The sequence below is a fragment of the Rhyacophila brunnea genome, unplaced genomic scaffold, assembly GCF_057557595.1.
Source record: "Rhyacophila brunnea isolate RB1 unplaced genomic scaffold, BYU_Rbru_1.0 scaffold_6, whole genome shotgun sequence".
NCBI classification, from domain to species: domain Eukaryota; kingdom Metazoa; phylum Arthropoda; class Insecta; order Trichoptera; family Rhyacophilidae; genus Rhyacophila; species Rhyacophila brunnea.
In genome coordinates this window covers 34,352,164-34,370,012 of record NW_028233276.1, presented here as the reverse complement: position 1 = coordinate 34,370,012, position 17,849 = coordinate 34,352,164, and the positions used below count along the sequence as shown (strand labels likewise).

The window sequence follows — 17,849 nt, the reverse complement described above, 5'->3', positions numbered from 1 at the left end:
AATGAATACTGTTATGTAACATTTTTGCAAAAGTTTTTTTAAATTCTGAGATTGTTTATGCTTGCTGCCTTTACATACGCATATTCAGTTGATTCTTGTGCCATGTCTAACTACAGCTTTACAGATAAATACCATTGTCATAGAGCCATCAATATTCTTAACCTACAAACATCACTATTGATTAATGTCCAAATTAAGTACCAATCAAGGAAATATAATATAAGGCAAGGCACTATTTTTACTTCTAGAGTCACTTGATTATTAATCAAAAATATATTCAGCAAAAATAAATGGTAGAAATCTCGCTGTTGAAATGACTGAGCAAGTGTCTTTGCGGGAATCAAGTGTTACTGCTCCACAACAGCGTGCTTCAGCTCCATGGCCAGTTTGTATCCCAACTCTGGTCTTCGGTCTCTTCCTTCTACCATACCCAAAACCTTAAACCAAAACAATTAAATAAATGATGTGTCTATCTAAGTCCAAGATAAGTCCTCAAATAGTCAAAGCATAAAAAAAAATGTATTCTATATTAGGTATATTATAATGTAAATTCCAAAACCTGACAGAACCATACCAAAAAATAAATGTTTAAAAACCCAATAGCATACAAAACCAATAAATTAAAAAGATATAGGTACTCAAACCTCCACTCAACTCAACTCAAACTCAACTACCAATATTTTTTCTTATATCAATATTTTTTTATTTTTTTTTTAGAATTATTAATAACCATGTCCTTGCTTTTTCGTACAAGGTGGTCGTTAGTAATTTTTAATAATCACAAACACCCAGGCTTTGAGAAAAACACATAAATATTCTGTCCTCACCGAAAATTGAACCCATAACTCTCGGGTGGAAGGCCAGTGCCTTACGCACTGCACCACGAGAGCCGCCCAAAATGGACATATTGTTCCAATTCGAAAATATGATACGACAGAAAAAAAAGAAAGTAACGTTACAACCAATCAGAATATATGGTTGAAACACAAATTGGACATATCGATTTTTGAAAACTTCTTCTCTTATCATTATGTATCCGTAATCGCACGTTTGCAATGATTTCTCTTACCCGTCTGTAGCTGCTGTCAGAACCCGAACAATATAAAGACTCTCTCAGCAGAATCTAATGTGTGATCCATCATCCTTGGTCTTAATGAACTTAGTCACAATCAATTATTTTACTATGAACTACATTCACTGTCAGCTAACTCGTAACAGTTTTCAACTCACACATCGTTGCATTCATAACACTTTACCTACTACTCCCGCCCACATAGCATCCCATAGTAGCTAAATGTTATGAACCCCATACGTGGTGGCATCTTCACACATGTGCAACTTTATACCAAACAAAATATATTCGATATGCGGTGTTTGCTTAAAAGAATTGTCTACAGATGGTCAACCAAAACACTCGAAATACAAATTCATGACAGATGAAATAATTTTTCTCGTTTATTTCACAGATGCTAGTCATTTTAGAATTTTGTTTTATTTGGTATATATAAAATAGTTTGTCGTGAGAGGTTGAGATGAACATCATATTATGGCACAAGCTGAGCATCCTATCCTATGTGCCTGCACTATGTTGTATGATTCTTTGACATACTGAATATGGAAAGCCTTGAAACATTAATCGTTTTGAGCATGTCTCTGGTAAAAGGAGCAGAGGGCGAACACTGATGAGGTGGAGTATCCAAGAGCTTCACTGGAAAATTGATAACATCCACCAAAAGACATGCAGAGATATGGAAAGGTAGGGAAGGCTGGTGTAGAGTTCCGCAATACTTGTTCCAGAGTGATCACAATCCTCAGTCATGATGGTTACGAGTACGAAGAAGTAGAATGAGAAATATTAAAAACTATCTGACAATATTCCATGTTACAATAAACATAAATGGCAAATAATAAAACACTAAAATAATGGGTCCTGAATGTGACACTACATAATATCAATTTTGAAATAGTTTAAAATTATAATCCATTTCAAAAGCCGTGAACCATTGATGAAAATATACATTTATAAAATAATTCCTTGACTTTTACAATGCAAGATAGTTGATATTTTCATATTTTATGATACCCTTCTATCTCATAAAAAAACACCTTATATGTGCAAGAAGCGTAAAGTTCTTTTACACAATATGAACCAGCCAAAATATAATGGATCATACTTACATTTTCAGCATTGACGATAACTCCATTATTTGTGATAACTGTATTTTTAGTTTTATCGATATCTGATAGATCGACGCCTCTGCTGCAGTCATCGATGAGGATTGTGCGGTAGCCTATCGCCAAAGCATCTACAGCTGTCGCACCTGCAAATCATATGTCCAATTTATCGTATTCACTGTTGATTATTATCTTCAATCTTGTGTAGCAGTCAAATCTTGCGAATCATTCGTTAAATAAAAAAAAATGGTTAATTTATTCTAACGGAGACGACAGTTAGGTTAGGTTATACAAATTGATATGATACAAAAGCCGATTGCCAAAAATTAAAGCAATTTATTAAGTGCATCAAATATGTATGTATTTAATTAATTTTGTCGTAATTAGATAGGACATACATGGGTCAATTGGTAAAAGCAAATTGGCGAGAATCCAGTGCGTGCGGGTTCGAGTCCCGCTGGGCGTCAATTTATTTATTTTTTAATCTAGTGCCTACCTACATATCTGTGGTCTTTTCAAATTATGTGTGTTCAATAAAGAATGTTATAGCACCTAGTACACGTGCATGGATTTATTTGCACCAATAGTGTGTATTTTAAACTATCGCGATAACTGTGATAATAAAAGTGCTGATTGTCTCACCAATCTCATTCTTCAGGAGTGAGCGAGACACGATGTTGTCATTTTATTGTACTATTTGACAAGTTGTGAAGATCAGTTAACCTCAAAATAAGTCTTTGTGCGGTGCAGATGCTTCTGAACTTTTTTAATCCATATGCATTCTTGGAATATGCACAATAATAAGTGTTAACACATGCATTTTTACCACGTTTTTCTTAGCTCGTATTCTTGTTTGTTTGGTGGTTGTTTATCCAGTACAAATCTTGCAATCGATTTATAACTAACTTCCCGACTAGCTAGACATTTGAAACTTTTAGAATATATCAGAACACGATGCCTATGCATTCTTTTAATACTTTTAGCCATCTTTAATTAGAATTGAATTCATTTTCAGTTAATTCTGTTTTGTATGAAAAGTTATTTCGGAAGAAATCCGTAATCCAATCCACTATTATTGGTTGCTAAGAGGGTGGTCCTAGCAACTAAATTGTTAATATATACGTGCGTTACTATGGAAATCAAAATGATATTTCAGTATTCTATAGCTGTTTGTTTGTATGTTGCAAAATAGCAAAAAAATGATTTGTTGACAATTTGCCTTATTTGTCCTAAATTATCAATACATAGAATTGTCAAGTTTATATGATTCAACAGAAAATTTAAAAATGTGGTATATAAAAAGTTCTTTTTATCTTGTAATTATTTTGTTATGGCCGCGATAATACGTACTCCCAGTAGTAAATCCATGCATGTGTAAACGGGATATTAAATTACATTGGCTTATTTACTTACCAACACAAATGTCATATGCCAAACCACAAATGTAAATATCGGTGGCATTCTTTAGTCTCAGTTGTGATGACAAAGTGGTCTCCGTAAGTTTCTTGTTGTCCCAGAAGACAGAATATGAATCTACTTCAGGATTTGTGCCTTTGTACACTTTGATTCCACTTTCAATTATCTAAAACACAAATTTAATTGCATAATCATAATAATATATTAAATGCCACTGAGGCATTCCATAGAGACATGGGAAATTAATCATGAAGATACATAGTTCTTCGGCATGAAAACATCCTAAAACACTATGAAAAGTTTATGTGCCATCTGAAACCACAATTCATAATTCAATAAAAAAAAATTTAAGATATGTGCATCATTACAGTGATGACTTTGATACAGTGAGCGAAGATTCAAACTCCTCAATTTGTCAATATTCACAACTTTTCATACGGCAATATGCCACAAATCAATATGAAAGATCTGCATTAACATACTTACAAGAATTGATTATCCAGCAGGCCATATAATATTTGTCAAATAAGTTTTAGAGAATAAAAATTATAGGATGTTTTTGCCACACGGTGTGTGAATAAGCAAAACTGTGAGATTTGGCATGCTGACATTCCAAGATTGATTTAAGAACAACCAATACATCCACGAGGTTCGGTGCATATTTTGAGCTGGTCGCAGACGCAGCTAAAAATTTGTTTACTGTGGCAAACGGGTACCGCAGCAAGATAAATGACTTATTGGTAGTTTCAATCGGAGAATATGGACTTCGAAACTATAACTAAAAACAAGATAGACAGTTTTACGAATAACTACTCATATATACATAATTGGAAAACACCTCATCAACATATCTATTAGAAAAAATCTTAATAAAAATATGGCACTGGATAGGACTACATAATGTGTTTTACCAATTTACCCACCTGATCACAACGAAATTAACTAACAGTCATGTGACTGAATTACTTTCTAATTTCGTGACAAGAATTATTATATTGGCGACACGCTTTTGTGGTTTGAATCAAGATACCAATTATAGATGATTACTAGCCAGCGTCCAAAGTCCTGTCCGGTGCCATATTTTTTTCAAGATATTTTTCTAATACGTATGTCTGAGGTGTTTTCAAATTATGTATGTTCCTAATCCTAAATCCTAATATATGGTGAGTCACAGACTAATTTTACAAATTATTGGTTAAATGAACCCCTTAAATAATTTGAGTACGACAATATGGTACCTTTAGGTCTTTATGGAGTTCTGATCCCCACGAGTCTTGCACACAGTGTCGTGGCCACAAGCGCTGCTTCATCAATGGGGGTCCGGCAAATACGACTGTGTCATAAGTTTGTGCATTGTCAGCGGATACCTAAAATTAACAATATCCCTTTATAATGATGCTATTAATAGTTAGTGTTTATTAATTTTTGGCAAGACAACAAAAACTCTTACGGGACTGGTGTGATGAAGCTCTCTCTGTGGAAGATTATCGATGAAGGAAACGTGATCGCTGGGATGCCAGTCCAGAGAGTAGACCACGGCATCGAAAGGAATCGTCTCCAGGAGTCGGTTGATTGGTGCTATAACCTAAACAATTTAAAATGTATTGTTAAAAAATAAAGTCGATAAAAAACATTACAGAATACAATGTTGTGTTTATTATTATTACAAATATTTTGGTTTGTATCCACGAGTAGGGATTCCAATCCCGGGATCCCGAATCCCGGGATCCCGGGATCCCGAGCTATTTTCGATACCTATGAATCCCGGGATTGATAAACCTAATCCCGGGATTTCGGGATTGATTTTTTTATCAATTTTTATGGAAAATAAAATAAAAGCGAAAATAAAAAATAACTACATTAGAAATAAACTGAGTTTGAATGAAGTTTGATTTATACCCATGTGTAGGTTGCCGATTCATTTGATTTTTTTCACATAAATTATTAATAATGAGAAAGATTGGAACAAAACAATGCTTCGCACTTTAAACAAAGTAATTCCACCATGATATCATACGTTTTACGGCAGTTTCATATTTGGCTGACTAATTAGATTTATGAAGCGGAAAGGCCATAAGTACGCCATGATTATTTGCTTTACTATTTTAAATCTCGTTAATCCATTCATTATGTCTTTACTATCAGAAACAGCAATCTCATATTAAATTCACATTATTATTTATATTACAATATTATTTACTCCATGAAACTTATGTACGTCCGAGATTGAACGTGTACAATATCAACAATAAATGTCTTAAATGGTATAAATTATACTAGATTTATTTTTGACCGATTTTATCAATGTTATTTGTAAATATAAAAATTTTATAATAACAATGGAAAAAAATGTCAATCCCGGGATTGTCAAATTGTAATCCCGAAATCCCGGGATCAGAATTTTGGCTCGGGATTGGATTCCCTATCCACGAGTGACGAAGTGTGAAGGTAGGCTGTTAAGATCTGACATAAATAGTGCACACTAAACTTTATCAGTCATAATTATTTTGTTTTCATTGAACTAAGAAAACAAATTGCAGATGGTTTCAACTAGTTTTTAAAATTTAATTAAACCCTGCGTAAACCATGCCATAATAGTAACGATAAGCTGTGAAGATCCAACAAAAATAAAGCACATCTTTTCAGTCATGCATTTTGTATTCACTGAATTGAGAATATTTTCTAAGATATTTCATATACCTACAGTCAAACTTGGTTATTACGAGGAAGATGGGACCGACTGAATTTGCTCGTCATAACAGTTACTCGTTATATCAGAGAATAGGTATTTTTAAATGAGCGGTCACATAACACAAAAATTCCAAAACAAGTTAAAAATAAAAAATCTGAAAACAATCGTAAAAATCCGCGAAACAAGCATGGCATTTATAAACTACAAAAGAAGTTGTTTATTGTAATGAACGCTCGTAGGTACCAACTTACTGACTTCACAAACCTTGGATTTTTTACTTATTTCAACCATATGCGTGGATACTTTTTCAATATTGTCGGCGAAAACACCAATTAGGTAGGTATCTAGACACTTAACTAGTGTCATAAACGTAATGCGATCCCGGCAGCATCCGTCCAGTTGGATTTTATTGCTTAGGGTCGAAATGTTTTAAACGATCAACACGTTAACAGTTTTAAGAAAATTTTTGACCATATTTTAGCTCGGTATATCCGATAAGTTGCTCGTAATCTGTATCGTGATCGTAATAACCGAGTTCGACTATATCTCTCTGGTATCTAATTATTCGGTCTAATCAAATAATTTTAAAATAGGAGGTTTATCCAAATTTACCCTAAATCCATTTTTGTTCTAGAAAAACTGTTTTTCGGATGCAACAAATAATAATTGGTATGTTAATTATAATTTAATTTCAATATAATTAAAAAAAAAAAAAAAATTCACAAATTATATTTGACATGACAGGTAGGTACCTACTATCATTTTTTTACGGTACTAGCATGTTGTAAGTTGGGAAACACTGCAAATGCCATTTTCGAAAAAATGTGCTCCTACTTAGTATACATTACTTATTTGTAGTTATTTGCTTTAGTTCAAAATAGTTTTAAGAATATTAACCCAATGTTTACGGGCTGCACAAAATTGTGTTTTTGCTAATTGCTTTTCAAATGCAAATTAACACGTTAATTACAAAATTAATTAAAAGGGCCCGTAGGCATTGGGTTAATATATAAGTTGTGTCAATAATATTATATTGTTTAAATGAATAATAATTAACTGCTTAAATTTTAACCTCTCCATTTAACTCCAACCCCTAAAAGCGTAGCAAAAAATCAAATAAAACATAATTATAATATCTGAATAATCAATCACCCTTCTGCAAGTCTATTGTTTGAAGCGATTGCCTAACGTGTTAAAAGCCACCCCGTGGTTTAATCAAAAACTCACCGTAACAAGGGGTTGCATGTCAGCCCGAATATTACTACCCCGTCCCAGGCACACGTATACATTTGACTTAATTAGAATCTAAGAAATGTAATTAAGCCGATTGTGCTTTCAACTTGAGCACTGTTGCATTTAATTTGAGCATTGCTACATTTTCATAAGCCGTTAATGCAGTCAACACGATATTAGTGATGCAGTAAATTGCATAATAATTCACCTCGTCTATCTATAATTATTATGTTTCGCCTTTTATATGCAGTGCTTTTAAAACGGCGGTTTGCAACTATAACTAACTATTGAAGGGTAAGAATGCCGTATAAAGGTCGAAAATGAAAGAATTTGCGGTAAATTAGGAATCCAAACATAAAAAATCAGTAAATTTTGTAGAAAAGAAATCTGTCATTATGATACCCCATCTTTTCTTACCATGCGAATCAACATTATTTAATTACCAAATAACAATTTTATACTATTTATAAGAGTATTATTCTAAACGTATTCGTCCTTAAATGGAGAATAAAGTAAATTTCGTTTCATCATCATCATCAGGCCGAAACTGGCTTCAGATAATAATATTATAACAAGGAGTTGACTGCAACACAGATAAATATTAATATTACGTTTTATTTAAATAGTGTTATAAATAATATACAAAATTAGCAATAAGGCGTGTAACAAACATTTTACCTGGCCCTATATTCTGAAAAATCGAGGCTCAGGTAACACTGTGCGCCAGGAATAGCAAGTGTCCCTTAACAGGGCTTAATTTTAATTCTCAAAAAACAACATTGATTATTCATAGATGAAATATTGTAAATTGTTTGCTGTCTGTTCTTGATCTGTAAAATATAAACGATTCTCCATCTAAGTTGTTAATTATAATTATTGGATTTGCCTATCAGTTCATAAAAATATTAATTTCAATTACAGAATCAATAATTTCATAGTATTTAAAGGATTTTCACAATGTAATTTCATTACATTAAATAATCCCTGAGTATTAAAATATTAATTTCAATTACAGAATCAATAATTTCATAGTATTTAAAGGATTTTCACAATGTAATTTCATTACATTAAATAATCCCTGAGTATTAGAGTCTTCGTTGCTGATCAATATTGTGCTTCGCCTAGAACGGACTGGATTAAAAATAACAAACTTTTAAACAAAACTGAATGAATGTCAAAAGCATACCTACCAACAATAAATATTGGTAAACAGAAACTATCTATGTGGTACAATTGTATGTAATCAGGCAATAGAAAAGATTTATATCCATCTTTTTAACCTACTATTCGGAACTGGCAAAAAGTCCAATAACATTTTTCGCAATCAAGGTGAATTATAGCCAGCTAACTTAGTTAGAAAATATTGTGCGGTGATCGATGAAAACTTTTAATAGGCCAGATTGCATGTGCGCTCCAAAATAGATAAATTTTGAAGTTAGATGTTTGACATTTAAGGTGGTACAATGCATTACCTTTCATGAACTCTGTGAATGCATGTTACCTAAGTATACAAAAGATAGCTCAATTTTAACAAAGATTTCGCTATAAAATATTTAGAATGAAACAATACATTTTGCCAAGTGTTTCTCAAACTTTTTTGACATGTGGCCCCTTCACCGTTTTTACAATTAAAAATGAAATTTGAATAAATATCAGTGGTGAAGGGTGGAGGTATAGGTATAGGTGGAGGTCATACGTATTTGTTTTCATTGAAATAAGACTACAATTTACAGATTGTATTGGTTAGTTTTTAAAATTCAATTAAACCTGCGAAAACCATGCCATTATAGATAATAGTCAAAAAATACTTGTCCATCTATAAAATATCTAAAATTATGCAATTAAATCATACATAACTTTGAATATTTTATAGATAGAATAATATTTTTTATCTACTATAGTTTGGTTTAGCCATGGCTTAATGAATTAAAAAAATAACCAACAATATGTGTAATAAATATGTACCGATTCTTAATCCAATGAAAACAAATAAGTATGAATGAAAAAGTGTGCACAATTTTGTCGTATCGCCCAAAATATACCAAAACTTTTATGGTTTGGTTTAGGCAGGGTTTAATTGATTTTTAAAAACTAACCAATACTATCTGTAAATTGTAGTCTCAGTTCAATAAAAACAAATACGTATGACTAACAAAGTTTAATGTGCACTCTATATGGCAGATCTTAACAGCCTACCTCCACCCTTCGCTACTGATAAATATAATTCTTATAAACGATGCACAAACGATCGAGCTTTACTTTCGCAAAAAACCGAGAATGAGTTTATCACTCATGAATAATATTATAATACTGTCCCAAAGTGCAAAAACAATATTGCTACCCTTTTATAATCAACAAACCTTAGTAGTGTGAAGGCACTCAAAATCTTTCATGTTTTCCTCACCAACGTCAGAAAAAGTGATCGTACGTGGAATTGATTTTATTATATGAAAAATGCAGCTTATATTTGGACCCTCACAATAGTTGATTTTTGGCCCTTGATTTGTTCTATGACCCCTGGTTGAGGAATGTTGCATTACGATAAATAGTCAAAAATTAAAATGATGAATATAAGACTATAACAATCTATATATATTTTGGGGTCAGCTTGGTACTCGGTGTCAGACATTCATGTTACACACATTTGTTAACAGTGCTCCACTCCTACTTCAACTAGAGCGATAACTACACGGTAAAAAGAAGAATCATAAAAAAACCTTGAAAACTGCCCAAATAGCAGCTATTTCAAAATCACCCACGATTTTCACACTCACCACATTAAACATTAAATATCTCGTAAACCATTCATAATACTTTTTTTTACCATGTTCGATCCTAAGAAGATTACATGGGCCTTCCACAGAGTGGAAGTTGAATTAAGAGATTTTTGTTTTTACGAGAAATGGACGTTGGTCACTTGCTCGGCTTATTAGGTCTATACACTGGGTCGAAACACAAAACAACATGACAATTTTTAACAAATACAAACCCTTGACCATCGCAGTGAAAAATACTTTAACCAACAAATATTCTTTTAAAACCTCTAACGATGCCTAACGACCGATTAATCAAAAATCCCACTCTCAACGGTAACAAAAACATAGACCCCTTCCAAACCAACCTGCTCCGCAACACACTTAGTCTTAATCGAGCATAAGGCCCTACGTTTGGATGTGAAGCATTAGCAGTTTTCTGCGCCTGGAAATATCTCAGGAGCATATACCCAAAACTGAGGTCGCCACACACTCAAGTGTCTTTGACTGGTTCTACGAAAATTGCCCATGGAAGATAACAGCGTGGTGGACTAACAAAAATAAATGATTCTAATTAATAAATAGATAGTACAAAAATCAAAGCTAAAATCATCAAATCTTCACCAGGCGTCTCTCGCAACTCAAAAGCGTAAACTACGCCACCTATCTCTCATACCACAACTCACGTCCAACCATTGCAAAGACATAAACACATACATAATACAACAATCTCTACTACATCAACTACTTTCTTTCGCCTTTCCCACATTCAAGCTGCTAAAATGTTTTCAAAAAAAGAGCGCCAACATTTAACTTGTTGGTGTGATATTTTACATAAAATTTTCGATTCAGTTGTAGCTTGAAGTTAACAAAACACAGCGTTTTTTTTTCAAATTGGTATGTTTGACATTACACACATTACATAAATAAATTGCTTTTAAAAACCAGTTTGTAGAGTGTAATTTACAGTGAGGATGTATTATAATTTGTATCAAAACTACTTTTTAACAATAAACAGCTTATCTCTAACTAAACCATAATTGAACAATGTGTCATAGAGAACTTAATGTATTTGAGATAAAAACATGATTAATGTATGATAAATTTAAGGTATTTATATATAAAATGTGTTTACATGTTCACATTGCTTGATAAGGAATCTACAAAATGCTTGGCTTATTATTTGTAAAATGTATTTTTAAAAAAATCAATGATTAATGAGATGTTGTAATAAATGAGGATAACATAATGAATGAATGAAACAGGGTCATAGGATGTAGCAATATGTCAGTTATGTATAATTTATTCAGCATTTGTTTAATTCAAGCATTATTTTTTTATTTCTTTGATAGTAGAAATACATTATTTATGAGTTAACTTTACCTATTTAAATTGATGGGTAAAATAATATTATAACATGCAAAATTTCTTTTGGACTATTCATACTTGCCTAGAAGGAAAATAAATAAACTTTTTTGAATTGTAACATTTGATAGCAATTTTGGAACAATTTTAGTATGGTTGCTTTGTTAACTCTAGAAAAATAAATATTCTGTTTGTACAGTTGTTTGTGAATAAAAATGAAAATTAAGATTTTTATGTGATTATTCATTTATTTTATTCATTATTGAAATGTTAATACAAGGAATTTCCAGTTCAATGCAACCTAGGCAAATAAATTTCAGAACTCACCAAGTGTGAAGATTGCTACAATATAATTTGCGATGAAAAATGATTTGGAGTTAATTTAATCATTAGCCTCAGTAACCCTTTTCTAAATATCTCTTTCACATTTTATTTAGACTGCATCTTCATAGAAGGAGATTTTCGTTAACGTCTTTGAAATGTACATTATAAATCGGAATTTATGAATGAATAATAGTTATTTTTTGTCAAATTCTGTCAGGGTAAAGAATGAAAGACACATCTTTTAATAATGCCCATAATAGTAAAAAGTCTTCATTGATTACAATGGCCATGTACAATAATTTAAGACATAAAAAAACTGAAATATCCATTACCTCGAGTCCATTCTGTTGGGCGGCACAGTTACTGATGTTCAAGGTTCCGGTTAAAAAGTCATTCTGGACATCCACAATAAGGAAGACATTCACAGGTCGAACAATCTATAACAAACGCAATGGAAAATATATTATAAATATACATACACAAGTAAGGTTTGATAATTTGGGCATGAAAAAACTAAGTTTGAAATGGGCACAGAGCGAGCTAAGGCGATACAACAGGCGTGATTTAAACATGTCAGTGATAGTGACCATAAGCATTAAACATTATAGTATGAAAATCGGATCTGCACACTTTTACTTGTACCACCATAGAAACTATCAAGGTTACAATCACAGCGCATATTGTGATATCATACGCGAAGTGCAGCATGTGAGGCCTGCAAATACTTAGATAGATCCTTATCCCAACAGATTTTTCATATGGAATGATTGTTAGCCATTCGCTCAGCCCATTGTGTTCTTACTTTGGATCAAACGCACAATTGCAAGGCGACGTTTTAATTTTCCCAGGTCCAGGATTCCAACCTGTTACCCACAACTTTAGAGGTGGACATTAAGCCATCGTGGCACACACCATATCGTCGGTGTTTTGTAAAAAGGGCGAATTAACCAAAATGCTATTTTACAGGAGGATTTTTAACTTTTTACATTTATTTGTTTTATACCTGTGGATGATTATAAATATCTAATAAGTTTATAATAAAGCTTAGAAAGAATACTGTCATTATAATAGGCATTATTATATAATATTTTAAAAGGCCTAATATGTCACATTCGCTTTTTATTCGTAATACTAAATGGATATTCGCCCTTGCGATTATCGTTTTTACTCTCCTGTGAAGATACAAATTCGCCGTTTTTACACAACAAAGCTAAAGGGGTACATATTGTATTTTCATTAAAATCTTGATTTCGCCAAAATGGTTGATTCGCTCTTTTTACAAAACACCGACGATATATTGGTTGTACAACTTACAATCTTAATACGAATTTTTATCAAATTTTTTCATAAGCAAATATAATATCTCTATATGTATATTCCTTATAGGCAAATAAACAGTCTTTCTAGACTAAACATACCAAGCTATTGGAAAAACATATGCAGCAGAAGAATACTGTTTGCCAAATGTAAAGACTATTATAACATAATATTATATACTAATAATAATATCATATATACAACAGCTGTTTAATTATATACAACATTACAATAATATTATTATGGAAACATATCTAGATCAATCAGTTTCCAACATTATTATGACTCGAATAAGGCAAGAGATCAAAACACATTACAAGGTGGGTTTAAAAAATAGTTGTGTGTAGTTAGTTAGTGTAGAATGCAAAATGTTAAACTCCAATGAAAAGTTTACCGAATGTATTTTACAATATAAATGTTAAATAGTATTCAAATCGAAAAAATAATACAAAATAATTTGAAAAAATGCTACTATAACCACCGAAAAAGAAAAAAATTCTACAAAGAATCATGGTACATAGATATTTTCTACAAGTCTACAAATTATAGATTTAGCTCGCAAATATAACCCCAAATCTTTCCTTTTCGACCTTTACACGACACCTGGGCCCTTAATGTTAATTAAAATTGTCATTCTAGCCACAATGTCTTTTGTATATTGGACAGCGTGTTCCCTTGTTAATCAAAAGGTTGGTGGGTCAAGGCCAACTGTGAGCTTTATTTTGTGATGGTTTTTCATTACACATCACAATCTACAGGCGAAATTGCTGTATAGCTCATGTAAAAAGATTCACTTTAAAAAATATCATGTTTAGCGCTAATACAGGTAACCTGTTTATATTTTATAAATTTTGTTCCGCGTTGCAAAAAAGAATTTACATAGTTTACCCCCCTTAACCTGTCTGTCTTTCTTATGACGTCCACAATGGCAGACAGTTAACACGTCGGCTTATAATGTTGTGGGTTAGAAACGCGGGTCTGGCAAGTTCACATGTTATTTTTCAATGTGTGTTTTAACTAGAGTAAGGACCCCATAGGTTAAGCAAGTGACTAACATCCATTTCTTGTAAAAACAAAGATCTATTAATATAACCTCCACTCTGTGGAATACCATATTTTCTTCTAAGGATTGGATATTGCCTGTCTGCACTTATTATGAATCTGATCGTACGCGTGTGTTTCAACTCATTATGATGATTTCTAGTGCATGGAATATGTTAAAATAAGTGCAAAATCGATAGCGATAAAACGAATTGCAGTGAATAAGGGTCGTCTGTAATCAGGGTTATTTATTTTGTGTCTTTTGAAAAGTTGTTGATGTTTAGGGACCTACACAGTATTATTCTTCAAATGATGGTAATATAGCACTCTACCTTGGAGTGGAAATGGTGAAAATGAAATAGCAAGCTATAAAAGAAGGAAATGATTTTCTTACAACTTTGATCCAGTGGTTCCAACAGAAAATAAATTCGTCTCGGTCGATATAGCCATCATTATTTTTGTCGAAAACGGCGAAGATGTGTCTTGCCTTCTCGTCATCGAGCGGGTAAATGTGTCCTTTGTCATTTCTGAACAGCGCTCGGCAAATTAATCGAAATTCCTCAAGGCTCAGGCGACCATCACTATAAATTTAAAAAAATATATATATTACCATGAAGATTGCTTTTCAACGTGGACATGACGGTGTATTAAATTGGCATTTAAATGGACAATATTATACTTTAATAGAATTTGGTAGAAGTCATCCTGAAGAGATATTTTAAATAGATATAGTCATTAGCCAGTTGGTCCATTCTCTAAATTCTATCGAACATTGAAGAAAAAATACATAATCGCCCATTTTATTCAGCTGTGGAATTCAAAATCTAGATGTCTACTTATCCAAAACCTAATACTGACTTGAAAGGCAAAATCATAATGTCATGTCTTTTCTACAACCACGTATCTCAAAAAACCACAACTTTTCAAGAAAGGAAAAAAAACAACTTTATTCTGTTTTTAATTCAGAAATAAATTTTCTTCTATGACATATCCATTTAGTATAGTTACACATATTTTTATGAAAAAAATGTTTCTTCAATCTATTGTAAGTACTAGACTTTCAACCGATAAGTCATATTGTCGAAGATACGAGAATGCGTTGGAACTTTACTGTGAATCATTCCACAATATTACTGCAATAAACACGTATCTTGACTTGTGAGAGACATCTTCAGTATAATCATTGGTCGGAGTTCAGCATTATGTGTACTTACAAACACATATCTCAAGATACGAGTTTATAATATTTATAAAAGTCTTTCATTGTGATACGATTTTTTGTAATTGCTTAAATCTATTATGTTTCCACCAACATTCCCAGAATTCCCAGTATAATCTAAGTTAATTATGACATGACAAAAAAGCATATTAGTTAGACATTATTCAATGTGCTGAGTTGACAGACCGCAAGAGCAAACAGAATGTTGATGACACAAAAAACGAAATATTGCAAAATTTAATTGTGCAATTTCATATTTGAAAGTCAATATTACGACCTACATAATTATGTCTGCCCTAAACAAAAATAAACAGATGTATAAACACTTATTAAAAGTTGTCTTAAAATGTATGTACCTACAAACATTTGTTCAACTGTTTTTTTGTATTCTGCCATGTCGCAAAGCCGCGAACAAGCCGTAAAATACCATGTTTAAAGATAAATGCTTCGAAGACAAAAGTAATGATAAACTGCTTTATCATCAATGGCACTCAAATCAAGGGGGTAAGCGACAATGTCTATCTTGGACAACAAACATTAATTGACAGTGACATAGTACCCTGACTGATGATGATGACACCATCTTATAAGCAGATACGCTATGACTGAACAACTACGACATCCATTTAGTCAGCATTCTTCATGAACGATCTGAAAACCGAAGCATCATTGACTAGAAGATCGGTAAGTCACGCGTAAGGTGAAGAGGCAGATGAGTTTGATACTTCATGACTCAAATGACCTAATCAACCAGAACGAGTCATGAAAAGTAATTGATGCAATGACTAATCTGAGATATGATAAGATAACATAAGCCAATAATTTTATTTGGTCAATTATTCACAGTAAACAAAACTATTTCAAGATAAATTAGAGCGGTGAATGTTAGATGACTAAATTTGTTAACTAAAAATACGGGTTCTTGTCGGTTTACAGGAAGCCAGCCAATTTTGAAAATAGCCGATATGCTGGATTATTTGTTAGGTTAGGTTAAGATATGTTAGAAAGTTAGGTTAGGTTAGGTTAGGTTATCGTTCTTGAATTCAAGAATTTTGCCAAAATCGGCTATGAAAATTGGCGCGGTTCCCGGCTGGCTTACTGTAAACGTAAACCATCTTGTAGGTACCAAAACACCTTAGATTAATTTAAATACCTACAAACCGAAACGATTGCCGTCGGCAAATTATATTGTTTTCGTAATCGATATTATTCGATTCCGATACTTGGTAGTATTATTAATTTGTAATACAATCGATTGTCGGACATTTTAATGTTTGCGAAATTAGTATCTTCACATTGCAATAGGTAATATAGGTAGGTACCTAACTATTATGATTTTTGTATTGAACGCTGATATTATCAAAAAATATATTTCATAAATTTGAAAATCTGGTAATTCTACTGTCAAAATGGATTAATAATTATATTTTTATAATCACATCTCGGTATAAATCACTCGGTAAATAATCCAATCACGTGTTAAAATTTGTCTTAATTATTTTTTTACACTGGCACCACCATCCTGCTAAGACAATAAAAAAATACTGCAATCCCCGCCAATTTTAAATAATATGAAATAATCAATATTTTGATTAAAAAAATATCGCGCGGCAAAATACCTCACCAAATAAAAGACAAAATTTACGCTGACGGCGGTAAAAATCACAATATAATCTATGGTGAAATGTCAAAATGAGTTTACTGGACCATGAAGTAAACCAATTTTAGTTAATTACGATTTAAAATATTATTACTATATACCTAGTTTTTAAAGTGTCGCAGTGGATATTGATATAGAATTGTATTTTTATATAACACTGCGTAAAACGCAGTTCTATTTTAATGCAAAACACGATTCAATGCGTTGAAATTTGACATCTAACCTTAAAATTTCCTGGATTATATTATTGAGTATTGACAGAAAATTTGTATGTGTTAAGATAGTGAAATTACGCACCCGTCCTTATCGAATGTAGAAAAGCATGCGTCCATGTCAGTCCACAAGGTAATATTATCCACTCCGTCGCTATATTCCATCACTTTAGATGCTTGGAACCAAATGGCACCGGTTACTTCGAAAATCACTCTTATAAACTTGTATTATACTCTTATTCGCCTCCCTTTTCCCCGCGATGCACAGCAACGAAGTTTGTTTATTATCTACGTTAGTTACTAAAGGACAATTTACACGTTAACTTTTTTATTTCAATATTACTTTTATTTCAAACTTCAGCTTAATTATCGACACTTCCCAGGGCAAGATAAAATTTCCAACTGAAAAATTATTAGTCATCCTGGATTTGACAGCTGACAT

The 17,849-nt window shown here is 32.3% G+C and overlaps 1 protein-coding gene across 2 annotated transcripts; it reads right to left on the bottom strand.

The window, feature by feature from the left end:
* Nucleotides 1-233: 233 nt before the first annotated feature.
* On the bottom strand, nt 234-17,837 carry Naam (Nicotinamide amidase). Of its 2 annotated transcripts, XM_085957055.1 has the most exons (8): nt 17,493-17,717; nt 14,711-14,897; nt 12,291-12,395; nt 5,042-5,176; nt 4,830-4,958; nt 3,589-3,757; nt 2,179-2,321; nt 234-437 (listed from the first exon to the last, which is right to left on the bottom strand). In XM_085957055.1, the coding sequence occupies exons 1-8, from the start codon at nt 17,570-17,572 to the stop codon at nt 348-350; spliced, it is 1,038 nt and encodes a 345-aa protein (XP_085813181.1). In that variant the 5' UTR covers nt 17,573-17,717; the 3' UTR covers nt 234-347. The 2 variants fall into 2 exon arrangements, with proteins under 2 accessions (XP_085813181.1, XP_085813180.1); XM_085957054.1 differs by lacking the exon at nt 234-437 and having other exon boundaries at nt 717-2,321; nt 17,493-17,837.
* Nucleotides 17,838-17,849: the final 12 nt, after the last annotated feature.